Consider the following 16349-nt stretch of genomic DNA (forward strand, 5'->3'; position numbering starts at 1 on the left):
AGTTTTTTTTTTCTCAATTTTCTTTTTATATAGTTTCCTTCATGTCCATCTATCAGTCTCTCCTCTTGGTGTGAGATTAAAAAACATGTTTTGTAGTCGGATTAATCTCATCACTTATCAAAATGGTTAAAAAAGGCTGATTTCTACACGAGTCACTTAATGGGTCTGACCCTATCATGCTTAGAAAATAAATAAATGGACTCAGAGTCAAACAGAACATCAGAATTTTCAAACTGGAGCGTTAATCCCTAATCATAACTTCTTTGTAATTTTCTTCTCTTACTTCAAAATGAATAACAAAGGGTTTATTCTAAGATACTTGTTCATGACAGGGGATAGGGATATCTGATAAAAAAACCAGGGATTCCTTTTAGTTTTTAAATTATTTATAATGGGGAGATAGAGTTGCGGGTTGAGAAGATTTGTATTTTTTTAATAATTTAAGAGAAAGTGGGGCTCGGTGGAGTTGACTGGCTAATGAATATTGAACTATTATTTTTATTTTTTTAAGATTTTTAAATTGATGTGTTGGGATGAGCTGTCCTTCGCATTTGATGCTTTAACTGAGACTCATATGACCCCACCATATTACCATGAAACTAGTGAGACCAGTCCTCTTTACTATTGCTGGTTCTGAAATCTCAGAAAGAGAGGTAAAAACAGAGACGTTCTGTCGCTTTCTTTAGTTTTTTTGCAAATTGCAAGGTTTTCTGACAACTAATACGAGTTGGGTTTTGCAAATTGAGTTGGAAAAATGAGGTTTAGGGATTTTTACGTAGGAAAAGAAGGATGAGAGGGAGTTTAAGAGGAGGAAATTTAGGGTTCCTCTTCCTTTTTGTTCCTGTTTTTGGGTGGCTGACTGTTTTTACTAGTACTGACAAGATAGAGATGGGTAGTTGTATTTGAATTGATTAATGTCATCATCATTATCGAGGAGAAAAAAATTGGGTAGGATAGATGATGAAAGGGGCTGAAAAAGGTGTGAAATGGAGAGGAGGTGAATTCTATTTTCTTTATTATATGAAAAGTCCATTTAACATTCCTTCCAAGGCCCCACGAGTGGGCTAGTGCTGCCTTTCCTGGCCCAAGTGAGGGAGGGAAAAACCATAGGTTTTTAGGCTCTGTTAAACCTACTCAACTCTCTACTTTCCCTCTATCTATTTCCTTTTCCTCCCCCTTCTATCTATAGAGAACAACAGTCAATCAGACGAAAACTACTGTTCCAGGTCTGCACGTGCGTACACCAAATCAAAACGGGGGAGATTAGTTTTTATTTTTGGTTTTGGACTTTTGGGTATTGTTTTGCTTTGTGGAGAGAGAGAGAGAGAGAGAGAGAGAGAGAGAGAGGAAAAGGACTAAAGGAGGGTTGTTTTTATTTTTGTATGTAGGTTTTGGGTATTATTTTGGATTGTTTGGAGAGAGAGAGAGAGGGGAAAGGAGGGTTGTTTTTATTTTTGTTTGTAGGTTTTGGGTATTATTTTGGATTGTTTGGAGAGAGAGGGAGAAGGAGAGGGAGGGAGAGAGAGAGAGAGAGAGATGGATGGATGATGAAAAGAACATAAGAGTTGTGAAACATTTCATCAAACATGGTACAGACATAGCAAAAGGGGGTTGTTCTTATTTGGTTTATAGGTTTTGAGTATTATTTTGGATTGTAGAGAGAGAGAGAGTAGTTTTTAACTTTGTTTCTAGGTTTTGGGTTTTGGGTTTGTTGAGACTTGAGAGAGAGCAAAAGGGGGTTTCTTTCATTTTTGTTTCTAAGTTTTGGGTTTTGGATTGTTGAGAGAGAAAGAGAGATGGGGTGATGAAAAGAAGAAATTAAAGAGTTGTTAAACATTTCATCATCAAACATGGAACACACCGATCACGGAAGAGGAGGAGGAGGAGGAATCCCATCAAACAGCAGTAGCAGCAACAACAGCAACAATTCTGAACAACAACAGCAACACAAACTCACCAACCCATCTTCTTCCCAAATGGTCCCTTTCCAACAACAAGGCCCCAACAAACAACCACCCCAATTCATGGACCCCTCCTTAGCAATCTCCACCCAACCCAACCCTGACCCCTCCTCCAAAAAACTTTCCCTCTCCCAAAAACGCTCCTCCAAAGACCGCCACACAAAGGTCGATGGCCGCGGCCGCAGAATCCGAATGCCCGCCACCTGCGCCGCTAGGGTTTTTCAGCTCACTCGTGAATTAGGTCACAAATCCGATGGCGAAACCATCGAATGGCTCCTCCAACACGCCGAGCCCGCCATAATTGCCGCCACCGGAACCGGCACAATTCCGGCCAATTTCTCAACCCTAAACGTCTCCATGAGAAACAGTGGTGGGTCCACCATGTCAGCTTCGGCCTCTAAATCTGGTTTTCCTGGTGCCCTAACCCTAGTCCCGAGACAAGATTACGATGAAGGACCGGAATCTAACCGGAGAATGATCAGCGGCCAGGACTCATCCATGTTAGGGTTTCACCATCATATGTTATCTTCTGATCAGATGGGAGAAGGAATGAGCGGTGGAGATTCGACTGATAACTATTTGAGAAAACGGTTCAGAGAAGATCTCTTCAAAGAGGATCAGGGACCAAACCCTAATTCTTCACCAGCGACGACAAAATCCTTGCGAACAGGAGTCCAACCGGCAGGATTAGTCCGGCCGCCATCAAACGTGATGCCGGCGGCCGCTTTGTGGACGATGGCGCCGGCGCCGAGCTCGGGTGCCGGTGCATTCTGGATGCTTCCGGTCTCTGCCGGAGGGAATTCTCCTGCGATCGGTCCTGCCGGAGCATCAGAAAATCAGATCTGGACCTTTCCTTCCGGCGGGCAGTACCGGACCTCCGGCGGGAACACGGTTCAGGCACCTTTACATTTTATGCCGCAGATTAATATTTCCGGCGGACGGATGGGGAGTTTGCCGGTTGGATCAATGCTATTGCAACAGCCGGCTGTGGGGGCACAACATTTAGGGTTGGGAATTTCTGAGACGAATTTGGGTATGTTGGCAGCTCTTAATGCGTATAATCAACACCAGCCGTTGGATCATCAGACACAAGTGCATCATTCTCATCATCAGCAACACGGATCCGGTAATAGTGGTGAAGATCACCAAACAAATTCTCAGTAGAGAAAAAAAGAAGAAGAAGAAGAGATGAACAAGGTAGAACAGTTGAGTTTATTATTATTATTACTATTGTTGCTGCTGTTGTTGTTATTAACTTATTATTGTTATTATTATTTTTCAATTGGGTTTTTTTTTCTTTTTTTTCTTTCTGGTAGTGGAGTATGTTCTTTCTTCTGTTTCTGTTTTTGAAGATGCAAGAAATGAGAAAGTGAGTTTTTTGAGTGCTTAAAGCCCTCTTTAGTAGAACCTAAATGCAACAAAAAGACCAAACCCTTTCAAGCTTCTCTACTGTTAGTTACTCCTTTTTACAGTTTTTTTTTTCTTATTGCTTTTCGTTTGTCTGTTCTTTTCTTCTTTGAATTTGGAGAGTTTAAGCTTTACTTTATGGGTATAAAGAACCAGAGGTGGCCTAGATTGTATGGGGAATTTGTCTGTGTAGCTGTGATAATTCTTTTATTTGTATGAAGGAGAGAAACAATAACAACACATAATAATAATAAGTAAATAACTAACCCAAATAGTTTAATTTGCCATTTATGAAGGATTTGTTGTGCTGAAAAAGAAAAAGATGAGGCTTTCTTCTCTTATAGACTAAAACCTAAATCAAATTTCCAACACAATGCTTAGGTTTAATAGTATTATAGTATTATTAACAATAAATAAAATAACCCAAATAGTTTAATTTGCCATTTATGCAGGATTTGTTGTGCTGGAAAAGAAAAAGATGAGGCTTTCTTCTCTTATAGACTAAAACCTAAATCAAATTTCCAACACAATGCTTAGGTTTAATAGTATTATAGTATTATTAACAATAAATAAAATAACCCAAATAGTTTAATTTGCCATTTATGCAGGATTTGTTGTGCTGGAAAAGAAAAAGATGAGGCTTTCTTCTCTTATAGACTAAAACCTAAATCAAATTTCCAACACAATGCTTAGGTTTAATAGTATTATAGTATTATTAACAATAAATAAAAGAACCCAAATAGTTTAATTTGCCATTTATGCAGGATTTGTTGTGCTGGAAAAGAAAAAGATGAGACTTTCTTCTTCTCTTGTATACTAAAAACTGAATCAAATTTCTTACATAATGCTGCTTGTTTTTTTGGGTTTGGTTGTTGGCTTGTTGGGTCTCTCCAATCATCTAGAAATTTTATTTTCCTTGTCTCTAGGATCTCATTTTTCTTCAAATTTTCAAAGGTTGGTGGGAGGTCATTATCCCTCACATTATTGAAAAACTTATCTAATGGGAGTCTTGATTGCCTCAAAACGTACACGTCTTGTATGTTTTTTCTTGCTTTGGGCATGCCTTAATCTCGTTTTCATATCAAAAATCACATTAACCTAGAATCTAGGAAATGATTTTCCACCACTCTTTCCACCCATCTTGTGTGCTTATTTACAGGAAAATGCAGACAAAAGGGGTGGAAATATCATTTGTCCGTGTCTCTGCATGCATCATTACATATGTATCAGGAGCTGCACCTGATATTGAGGCAGGTTTTGCTGGATTTTTTTTTCTTCCTTGTTCCTACTTTCAATGTCATAAAAATGAGGAATCTCTTGTTTTTGTGTTTGAATGTGTTTCTCTATCTCCTGTCCGAAATTGGGAAAAGAAAAACATCCCCCTTGTCTTGGCGGGTCAAACGAAAATAGACTCTAGATTACAGTGTCGACTAAAAAATGGTTGACCCATTTTGGGGATGGGCTTGAAATGTCTCTCCTTAGTCTCCTATCTTGGGGGTATTTCAAAGAAAGAAAAAAAAAACAATCAACTCGCATACACATATTTTGATAATGACACTCCATATTTTATTAACCAGGATATGTTTGAATGAAGAAAAGTATATAGTTAGGCGTGGAGTTCCATTTCTTAAAATAAGGGTGTGTCATTAGGCCATTCGAGATTCAATAGATGGACGGTTCAGATTGACTATTTTCCTATTTTCCTATTTTCATTTCGGGCAAGGAAATGAAATTACCCGAACAGTCTATTCTTTTAAAAAGAATGACCTCCATGCCCCCAATTTTCTCACGCATTTCTATGCGAAATGACATTACCGTGATTCTGCCTGCATGCAGTAGTAAAAACTAAAAACTAAAAAACTAGTAAAACAACGTTTTACCTCTGTGTGTGGAGACAATTTTCCTCGTTTCCCGGAGATGTAGAGGGATATTTTCGTCTTTTCGTTTCTCATTTTAAAAAAATACCTAAAATAAGAAACTTTCCTTTTCAGGGAAAACGACATATAAAGAGGCGGTGGTGGTGCCTACTGAGTGGGCATCGAGGATCACGGAGTTAATTGCGTTGAAAATTCCATGTTCCCTCTTTTCTTAATTTTTTATTTTCCTGGAAAGTGATTTCTCTATTCCTTCGTGCTGTCTTGTTCCCCACTTTGAATCAAAACACGTGGCGAGTTTCCATTGGTTAACCAGGTCAAGAACGAGGAATATGGATTACTCCTTCCAGCCTTGCATATATCAAAATATATTCGCCATTTATTAAGGACGATGATAAATTCGCACCCCTTTCACGATAAAGTCTGCCACTTATCCTCCTTTACAGGTGAGCGAATTATCCTATAGGGGGTGCGAATTTATCATTGCCCTTTATTTTTAACGTTTCTTTTTCTTTTTCCAATTTCCACTTTCCTTTTTGCACGAGAGTAATGGGCTGTACACTGATCACAGCCGTACACGTCAGCACACGTGAAAGCAGATGAAACCGACATGAGAATCTCCTTTTTTTTTTTTCCTTTCTTTCTCTTTTTATTGTCTCATAACTTTCTCGGTTGGTGATGCTAAAGAAGATACACTTTTTAAGATGTCGATAATATATAAAAAAAAAAGGAAATGATATCAGCATAACCATATTTTGATTTTTGCACAAAACCCAGCTGTCTTTTCTTCTTTGATCGGCTTGTGAGAGCTTTCTGGAAATGTAATTGCCTTTTGACAGCTCTTAAAATAGTAAAAGATAAGATGGTTTGTGAAAGGGGAGTGATAAATGGACTCCCCATGTGTCTTTCTCTCTCCTCTGGGTTAGAGAGAGAAAGAGGAGAGAGATAGACACATGGGGATTTGATTTATCATTTTTTGGGGGGGGGGGGTCGATTTATCACTGCCCTTTGTGAAAATATCAAAATATGGTTGTGCTGACATCATTTCCCTAAAAAAATTCAATGAGAAAATGAATTATTTGACATTCGATGTAAAAGTAGGGACCACTTTTTGAATGACCCAAACCATCATTTGTTAATCTCAATTGCAGATTGGCATTCTCATTCATAGATTGTAATTATTCATGACAATGGGTGTAAAAGGTAGGTTAGTCGGAAAGAGTAGAGAGTTTTTCTTTTCTTTTTTGATGACATAAGGTGTATCCCCACCCCAATTTTTAAAGGGACTATTCACTACATATGCGTGCAATCACCCGTGAACCACGCGCATCAGGTTAGACCGAGGGATTTCAACTCTCGTTAATGGGATCATACCCATGACTTTGAGCCAAAGAGCCACAGCCGTATGGGTAGAAAGAGTAGAGAGTTTACGGTAACAAAATCCCCGCTCAAATCGGAGGGTGGGGATTTCGGTGCAAGTCTCTGAGGGTCAAATCAACAGATGAACGGTTAGGATCAGGCATATTCATACACCAGTAGTTTTGTTACGAAAAATACACAGGGGCCCATGTTCTTAACATGACATAAGACAATGCCACATTCCAAGATTCGGTGGCTGATATTTGATATTTTAAAAACATGGCTTTGTCTACTACATACCTGTATAGATTTCGTGAGGTTAGAAGCCATTCCTGAATAGAATGGTGTTTTAAACTTATATTTTCCCACTCTTCTTCCCTGGGCCACCTCCACTAATGTATTAATGACTACTCTTTTTACAATACAAGTTGGCCCGGGGAAGAAAAAGGGGCGAATTTATTATTTCCCTTTATTTATATAGCTAGATAAAATATTGTACTGGTCGGTTCGTCTACTTTAAAAATATCATTAGACACGTTGATCGAGTCAGGTGGAGTATGGACCCAAATGATTCTATGACGTGTGTAACTAATAGTTGTAGAAGGTCAATAGATGTTTACAGTAAGGACAAACATGTGGAGATAGCCATGAAAAATATTCAAGATGTTTGAAGAACATGCCGAGGAGCTGAGTCCTGAGGAATCGAAGTGAGGGAGGTGAGTTCAGCGAGTTTGAAATGAAGGAACTGTGTTCTGCACAGAAGCAAACGAGGCCAGAAGACCAACCCCGGTGTTACTCCGGACAGGCCCTTCGACACTCAAGTCAGTATATGAGCAGGAATGCAAAGCTAGTTTACGAGATTTTGGTGGATATGAGGTTTTTCATTACCCTTGGTTTGAGCTTTGAACTCCCTTTTATAGAGGGAAACGTGGTGACGTGGGATGACCTGTGCGAGGACAGGTGGCGGCCTGCTAGAGGCTGGAGTTCACCTACTCCCAGGACAGGTGGTGGGACAGGTGGCGGCCTGCTAGAGACTGGAGTTCACCTACTCCCAGGACAGGTGGTGGCCTGTGATAGGCTTGAGTTTTTGCACCGCATCAGTTGGGATGACCTGTGCGAGGACAGGTGGCGGCCTGCTATAGGCTGGAGTTCACCTACTCCCAGGACAGGTGGTGGGACAGGTGGCGGCCTGCTAGAGGCTGGAGTTCACCTACTCCCAGGACAGGTGGCGGGACAGGTGGCGGCCTGCTGGAGTTCACCTACTCCCAGGACAGGTGGTGGGACAGGTGGCGGCCTGCTAGAGACTGGAGTTCACCTACTCCCAGGACAGGTGGTGGCCTGTGATAGGCTTGAGTTTTTGCACCCCATCAGTTGCCCCCCCAGTTCTCCAAGTCATTGTAGTGACTTGGGGAAGTTTGATGAATTACATTCCTGAATGGGCGAAGTCTGTCCGGAAATTTGCTGGAGATGAGTCCGGAAATCTGCTGGAAATGAGTCCGGAAATCTGCTGGAAATGAGTCCGGAATTCTGCTGGAAATGAGTCCGGAAATTTGCTGGAAATGAGTCCGGAAATCTGCTGGAAATGAGTCCGGAAATGAGGCGTCCACAACGTTTCTTCCTGGCCGGGCCGTTGAGGTCGTAGCTAGGGCCCGGATGGAGGCCAACCCCAAATACAACATGCGGGCTCTTGTCGAGGAAAACCATCTTGATGAGTCCATGATGAAGGACATCAGAGACAAATACTGTGTACCTCTGAGGTTTGGGATGAGGGTAGCGACAGAGGGAGATAGGGCTTGTAACGAAAGCTCGGACCTCTGCATCTATGATGAGTCGTTGAGGGCTGGACTCAGGTTCCCCTTGCACCCGTTCTTCATCGCGGTGCTTCAATATTATGGACTGGCCCCAGCTCAGGTTGCCCCGAACTCGTGGAGGTTACTGACGGGCTTTGTCTATCTTGTCCAGGGCCGGCTAGAGAGAGGCTTATCTGTGCCGTTATTCCGCGCTTGCGCACACTTAAAGAGGCATAAGGAGGGGGCTGGATTTACATTAGCCAATGCCCAGAGTTGAAAATAATCACTGGCATTCCTTCCTCCATACACTCGTGGAAGAACAGATTCTTCTATGTTGAGGATAGGGAGTCCAGCGAGCCCTGGCCGGTTCCTCTAACATGGGATGTCCCTGACACAGTTGCGTTGAGTCGCAAGCCGTATCTTGAGGGCGACGATGTGAAGACGTTTACCCTAATGCGTGAGGAGATGGAACGAGGGGGCCTCATCCATTGCGGAGAGTTTTCAGGGGAACCAATTTTGGTCGGGCTTGGTCTTAGTAGTGCGACTCCGGCACATATGTGGCTAGACTTGTTCTGAACTCTGTTTGCTTTTTCTATTCGCTTCTGACTGCTCTGTTTATGTTCACTTGCAGAGATGAAGCAACAATCAACAGTTGAGAGAATAAGGCAAGGGGCTCTTCCAAGGGCTCAGCTGGGGGCTCAGCAAGTGGCCCAGCAGAGCTAAAAAAGGAAAGCAGCCGAGATGGCGAGTCTGGCTTATACCCAAGACACTGCGCCTCCACCGCCTCCCAAAGGCAAAACCACGGTGAAACTGGTTGGTCCTTTTGGGCAAGGAACTAGCTCTTCAAAATCCGGTGGCGTGTCTGCTGGAGCCGGAGCTCGTCCTCCCCCAGCGAAGGCGGGAGATAATGTTTTTCAGCCCAACTGGGCCGTTCAAAAAAATGATACTGGCCTCGGCGAGAGTTGAGTAGCTGTTGAGATCCAGAGCAAGTGTATCCTCAGCAAAGACAAGCAGCAGGTTCTCCACGAACCGCCAGCTACGGCCGAAGAGGCCGTATTTTCTTCACTCTATCAGGTACGATGGCCAACGAGTATGCTCATTTTCTGTCCGTCTTTTGCTTCGCTTTCTTGTGTTAACACTTGCTTGTCTATGTCTGTAGATTGGAATATACTTCAATGATCTTCAGGGGAAGAGTAAGAAGTTCTCTGAAGCAATCACGAAGTCAGAAGCGGAGAATGGGAAGCTGGCGATGGAGGCTAAGGAGCTTCAAACGAGTATCGCACGGGTGGAGGCGGAGAAGAAGCTGCTTAGGGAGGAGCTGACCCTTTAGAAGCAGAAAGCAGCCGAAGCCCTTAACGCCCAGAGGGAGAGAGCCAAGGAGAGACAGATAGCGGCCGTTAAGGAGGCCGTCGCAGAGGCCATTCAAAAGCGGGAGGACGAACTTTCAGTTTGTCCAGTGAGGCCTACAAGATTGGATACTTCGACTGTCTTGAGCAGGTCAAGGCGTCCAACCCGACCGCGACCTTGATCGACCTGAATCTTCCTGAAGCACCGACGCTTGTCGACGAGGAGCCGGTCACCACCGCTGCCGTAGTGGTTCCGGAGGAGGAATTACAACGGGGTGACAGCCAGGAGGCCTCTTGAGCCGTCTTATCTGATTCTTTTTGTAACGGTCCTTCGAGGCCCCACTTTTGTATCAGCCTTTTGAGGCCGAATTTTTTGTAATGGTCCTTCGAGGCCCCACTTTTGATGAATGGAAATTATAATTAGGTGTCTACCTGTTCTCTCGTCGGCCTTTGATAAATACCATTAGAGATAAACTCATTTGGCGAGTTTCCAAGCTTTAATGAAATGGGTTTCCAGATATGAGTACCCAAGTTTTAGCGAACTGGGTTTCCAGATATAAGTACCCAAGTTTTAGCGAACTTGGTTTCCAAACGGCTTTGGTTTCTGCTGTCCGGGCTGGTTCCGGACCAGGAGTGAGCTCCCGGCCTTTGCGGATACGAGCCGTGGCGAACCAAGCAGCGAGTACCCTAGTTTTAGTGAACTGGGTTTCCAAATATAAGTACCCAAGTTTTAGCGAACTAGGTTTCCAAGCGGCTTTGGTTTCTGCTGTCCGGGCTGGTTCCGGACCAGGAGTGAGCTCCCTGCCTTTGCGGATACAAGTCGTGGCGAACCAAGCAGCGAGTACCTTAGTTTTAGTGAACTGGGTTTCCAAATATGAGTACCCAAGTTTTAGCGAACTGGGTTCCAGGAGGCTTTGGTTTCTGCTGTCCGGGCTGGTTCCGGACTAGGAGTGAGCTCCCGGCCTTTGCGGATACGAGTCGTGGCGAACCAAACAGCGAGTACCCCAGTTTTAGTGAACTGGATTTCCAAATATGAGTACCCAAGTTTTAACGAACTGGGTTTCCAGATATGAGTACCCAAGTTTTAGCGAACTGGGTTTCCATATATGAGTATCCAAATTTTAGCGAACTGGGTTTCCAAACGGCTTTTGTTTCTGCTGTCCGGGCTGGTTCCGGACCAGGAGTGAGCTCCCAGCCTTTGCGGATACGAGTCGTGGCGAACCAAGCAGCGAGTACCCTAGTTTTAGTGAACTGGGTTTTCAAATATGAGTACCCAAGTTTTAGCGAACTGGGTTTCCAGATATGAGTACCCAAGTTTTAACGAACTGGGTTTCCAGATATAAGTACCCAAGTTTTAGCGAACTGGGTTTCCAAGCGGCTTTGGTATCTGCTGTCCGGGCTGGTTCCAGACCAGGAGTGAGCTCCTGGCCTTTGCGGATACGAGCTGTGGTGAACCAAGCAGCGAGTACCCTAGTTTTAGTGAACTGGGTTTCCAAATATGAGTACCCAAGTTTTAGCGAACTGGGTTTCCAGATATGAGTACCCAAGTTTTAGCGAACTGGGTTTCCAGATATAAGTACCCAAGTTTTAGCGAACTGGGTTTCCAAGCGGCTTTGGTTTCTGCTGTCCGGGCTGGTTCCAAACCAGGAGTGAGCTCCCGGCCTTTGCGGATACGAGCCGTGGCGAACCAAGCAGCGAGTACCCTAGTTTTAGTGAATTGGGTTTCCAAATATGAGTATCCAAGTTTTAGCAAACTGGGTTTCCAGATATGAGTACCCAAGTTTTAGCGAACTGGGTTTCCAAGCGACTTTGGTTTCTGCTGCCCGGGCTGGTTCCGGACCAGGAGTGAGCTCCCGGCCTTTGCGGATACGAGCCGTGGCGAACCAAGCAGCAAGTACCCTAGTTTTAGTGAACTGCATTTCTAAAAGGCGTGGAGATCTGCAGAAGAGTTTTCATATTATTTATATTTAACATGTATTTACATTTACAAAATCACCTTTCACGTCTGACGTTTTGGCTACTGATAATATTTTCTGAGATTCTTGGAGTTCCATGCGTGGGATAATAGATGCTCCTCCAGTGTCTCTAGCTTATAGCTTCCTGGGCGAATGACTTCTTTCACTCGATACGGCCCCTCCCAGGTCGGGGAGAGTTTTCCGACTTTCGTTGGTTGGGAGACGGCAGCTCTCCTCAGGACTAAATCTCCTGTCCGGAATTCTCTGGGGCGTATCTTCGAATTATGGTAGTTGGATACTTTCTGCTTGTAGGCGGCGACTCTAATTCAAGATTCTTCCCTGGCCTCCTCCAATAAGTCGAGATTTGCGTGAAGCCCGTCACAATTGATCTGCTCATTGAAACTGGTGACTCTGGGAGACGGGGTGCCTACATCGACCGGTATCACCGCCTCTATTTCAAAGGACAGGTTGAATGGTGACTCACCCGTTGGTGTGCGCGGAGTGGTACGATACACCCACAGGACATGATAAAGCTCATCTGCCCATCGGCCAGCCTTGTCATCCAGCGTCTTTTTTATCCCCTGCAGTAGGATTCGGTTCGTCACTTCCGTCTGTCCATTGGTCTGCGGATGAGCTACTGAAGTAAACCTCTGTTCGATTTTTAAGTCGGAGTAGAACTTCCGGAAGTTCTTGCAGTCGAACTGTCTCCCGTTGTCTGTTATCAAAACGCAGGGAATCCCAAATCTACAAACTACCCACTTCCAGAAGAAGTTCTGCACATTTTGCTATGTGATCTGGGCTAGAGGTTCAGCCTCCACCCATTGGTAAAATAGTCAATCGCCACTACGACAAACGTGCATTTCCCGGAGGCCGGAGGAAAGGGGCCCAGGATGTCCATCCCCCATACTGCGAAGGGGAGTAGACTGATGATCGGGGTCATCGCCACGACAGGCTGGTGGATGGTGGGAGAGAATTTCTGGCATCTCTCGCACCTTCTAACCAGATTCAGTGCGTCTTGTCTTAAGGTGGGCCAGTACAAACCTCTGAGTAGCACTTTGATTGACAGGGCTTTGCCCCCCAGATGTTCTCCGCAGATCCCTTCGTGCGTCTCTTGCAGGGTGTAAGCGGCGTCGCCTCGCCGGAGACACTTCAAGTATGGGAGGGTGTACGATCTTTTGTACAGACTCTCATCACTGAGAGAAAACCGGGCGGCTCTCTGTATCGGGGCTTTCTTCTTGGCTTCAGGAAGTTTACCATTGCGCAAGTATTCAATGATTTCGTCCATCCAGCACGACTCGTGCTCCACCTGCATTACTTGAGCGGCCTCACTTTCGATACTAGATTTCTGTAAGAACTCCATACATATACTCCCGAGGGTGGTGTATCCGGAGGCGGCCAGCTTGGACAGCACATCGGCTTTTGTATTCTCTGTTCTGGGGATTCTGATGACCTCAAAGCTTTTGAATTTGCTGGCTAGCTGGCGGACCTTGGAGAGGTATTTGATCATACGCTCATCGCGGGCCTCATAGACTCCTTGAATCTGGTTTGCAACCAGCTGGGAGTCGCAGTACGCTTTGAGCTTCTGGGTGCCGGTCTGGATTGCGAGACTCATCCCGGCGAAGAGGGCTTCATATTCTGCCTCATTATTTGATGCGCGGAATCCGAACCTCAGGGCATAATCCGCAGTAAAGTTATCAGGTCCGGTGAGAATGAGGCCGGCTCCACAACCACCCTTGTTTGAAGATCCGTCCACGTATACCTCCCAGAGCGGTCCGGATGGCGATGGATCCTGTCTTGTGGGTATGGAGATGGTTTCTGTTTCAGTTCCTCCTGCTGTGCATTCTTCAGTTGTGATTGATTTTTCCATAGATGGGGCTTGAACAACTCCAGCCTCGGTGATCTGCTGAGGGATGGTGCACTCAGCTACGAAGTCTGCCAGCACTTGAGCCTTGATCGCTGACCTTGGTACCTACTGGATGTCGAACTCACTCAGCTCCACGGCCCATTTTACGAGTCGTCCCGAGATGTCTGGTCGATGGAGAACTTGCCTGAGCGGCTGATCGGTCAGGACTTTTATAGTATGGGCTTGAAAATACGGCCTCAATTTCCTGGCCGCCATTACCAGCGCGTAAGCCAATTTCTCGACCCGCTGGTATCTGATTTCGGCATCATGGAGAACTTTGCTGACATAGTAGATAGGTTTTTGCTGGCGGTGCTCTTCACGAACTAGGACAGCTGCCGGAGCCGTGGGGCTCACTGAGAGATACAGGAGTAGCTCTTCACCTGGTTCTGGCTTTGTCAATAGTGGCGGGGCGGACAAGTATTGCTTCAACTCTTCAAACGCGGTCTGGCATTCCTCCGTCCAAGGCGCAGTCTTAAGTGCTTTGACCGCGTTGAAGAAGGGTAGGCACCTTTCTGCGGATTTCGAGATGAAGCGCCCCAGCGCGGCTATCATTCCTGTGAGCCGCTGTACTTCCCTGATAGTTTTGGGTGGAGTGAGCTCCACCACGGCCTTGATCTTCTCTGGATTGGCCTCTATCCCTCGCTGACTTACCATAAACCCCAAGAACTTTCCTGAGCCAACGCCGAAAGTGCACTTGGTGGGGTTTAGCTTCATGCTGTGTTTTTTCAGGACCTGAAATGTTTCTTTCAGATCTGACACGTGATCCTGTGCACTTCGGCTTTTGACCAGCATATCGTCGACATAGACCTCCATGTTACTGCCGATCTGGTTCAGGAAAAGTCTGTTCACGAGCCTCTGATAAGTGGCCCCGGCGTTTTTGAGACCGAAGGGCATAACACGGTAACAGAAGGTCCCTTGATCTGTCACGAAGGAGGTCTTTGGTATATCTGATTCATACATCCTTATCTGGTTGTATCCGGAGAAAGCGTCCATGAAGCTTAGTAATTCGTGACCTGCAGTGGCGTCAATGAGCTGATCAATTTTCGGGAGCGGATAACTGTCCTTAGGACAGGCCTTATTTAGATCAGTGAAATCGACGCAGGTCCTCCATTTTCCATTTGGCTTCTTGACCAGGACTACGTTTGCCAACCAGTCCGGGTATTGAATCTCCCGGATGAAGTCAGCCTTTAAAAGCCTCTCCACTTCTTCTTTTATCGCCTGTCGTCTTTCGAGAGCGAAATGCCTTTTTCTGTTTCATCGGTCTGCAAGTTGAGTCAACACCGAGTCTATGTGTGCTGATCTCCGGGTCAATGCCAGGCATGTCAACGGGAGCCCACGCAAAGACATCCGCATTGTCTTGAAGAAACCCGGTGAGGTGATGCTGAATGCTGCTGCTTAGAGAGGAGCCAATCTGAACAACTTTATCATGATCGTCCGGGCTCAGTGGGACGGAGATGAGGTCCTCGGCGGATTGAGTCCCCCGACATTCGTCCATCAGATCGAGTAGTTCAATCGGTAGCGATTCCACTGCATTTTTGCCTTTGAGTGCCATTGCATAGCACTCCCTGGATTGGGGTTGGTCTCCCCGAACTTCACCCACGCCGTTTGGTGTTATGAACTTCATCTTCTGGTGGTATGCCGAAGCCACCGCACGAATCAGGTTTTGGCCAGGTCGTCCTAAGATAGCGTTATAAACCGAAATGGCCCTCACTACCAGGAAATTGACCATGGTGAACGCTTGACAGGGTGGTTCCCCAACAAGGACTGGGAGTTCAATCTGTCCCTCTACTTTCACGACCTCTCCTGAGAAGTCGAAGAGATCCGAGTTCGCCGGCTTCAAACGGTCTTCGCCTATCATCATTTTCTAGAAGGCATGATAGTACAGGATATCCGCCGAACTCCCATTGTCTACAAGAATTTTCTTTACCTCCCAATTCGCGACGAGCATGGTTAAAACCAGGGCATCATCGTGAGGCAGTATCAGGTTGTCCAGGTCTGCGTCTGAAAAGGAGATTTCGTTCTCTGTCTTCGTCTTCTTGCTGCAGATGTGCACGGCGTTTACCCGGCGTGCATATGCTTTACGAGCAGCAGTTGATGTGCCTCCTGCGGCCGGTCCGCCCATAATGGTGCCAATGACTCCCCTTGGCTGGGATCGTTGCACCTCTGGCTATGAACTGGATGGCAGAGGAGACTTGTTCTGGGCAGGGGGCGGCTGCAACCGTCAAGGGCTGCGGCCCTGTGGACTCTTCTCTCTTTTCTCTGGTCTGCGGCCGTCATTTCGGACGTATTTTTTCAAATAGCCCTGGCCGATCAACTGCTCGATTTCTTCCTTGAGTTGCCAGCATTCGTCCGTGTCGTGGCCGTGGTCCCTGTGGAACCGACAATATTTTGATTGGTCTCTTTTGCTCCCTTCGGAGATCATTTTGGCTGGCGACCTCACGAATTGTTCATCGCTGATCGCAGCCAGTATGTACTTCCGGGAGGTGTTGAGAGGTGTAAAGTTCACTTCTCTCCTCTGAGGAGACTTCTCTCTTCTGGGGGCGGAGGCCTTATCATCCCTACGCTGCCTGGTAGGGTTCTTGTCCTCGAAGGTTCTCGTCCAAGTCGAGTCTAGGGCGGCCAATGTCTCTTCAACTGCTATGTACTCCTCAGCTCCGGCCATTAGATCCGCCAGTGAGTGCGGATTTTGGCGAGCCACTGAGCGGCGGAAGTCATTGGATATGGCGCTCGGGAGGAGCGCGCTCATTGCCGCTG

General features: G+C 45.8%; 2 protein-coding genes across 2 annotated transcripts; one reads left to right on the forward strand and one right to left on the reverse strand.

Moving 5' to 3' along the window:
- The first annotated feature begins 1383 nt into the window (after positions 1–1383).
- On the forward strand, positions 1384–4668 carry LOC143888293 (TCP family transcription factor). The gene is made up of 2 exons (XM_077392669.1): positions 1384–3158; positions 4528–4668. Exon 1 carries the CDS (start codon positions 1851–1853, stop codon positions 3123–3125), a length of 1275 nt encoding a protein of 424 aa, XP_077248784.1. The 5' UTR covers positions 1384–1850; the 3' UTR covers positions 3126–3158; positions 4528–4668.
- Positions 4669–12018: 7350 nt separating this feature from the next.
- LOC143888832 (uncharacterized) lies at positions 12019–14408 on the reverse strand. Its single transcript, XM_077393228.1, has 4 exons — positions 14247–14408; positions 13264–13661; positions 12734–13125; positions 12019–12407 (listed from the first exon to the last, which is right to left on the reverse strand). The coding sequence occupies exons 1-4, from the start codon at positions 14406–14408 to the stop codon at positions 12019–12021; spliced, it is 1341 nt and encodes a 446-aa protein (XP_077249343.1).
- Between the last annotated feature and the right edge of the window lie 1941 nt (positions 14409–16349).

This window comes from Tasmannia lanceolata, unplaced genomic scaffold (genome assembly GCF_043159265.1).
Source record: "Tasmannia lanceolata isolate RefF3 unplaced genomic scaffold, GAP_Taslan_0.1 ptg000012l, whole genome shotgun sequence".
NCBI classification, from domain to species: domain Eukaryota; kingdom Viridiplantae; phylum Streptophyta; class Magnoliopsida; order Canellales; family Winteraceae; genus Tasmannia; species Tasmannia lanceolata.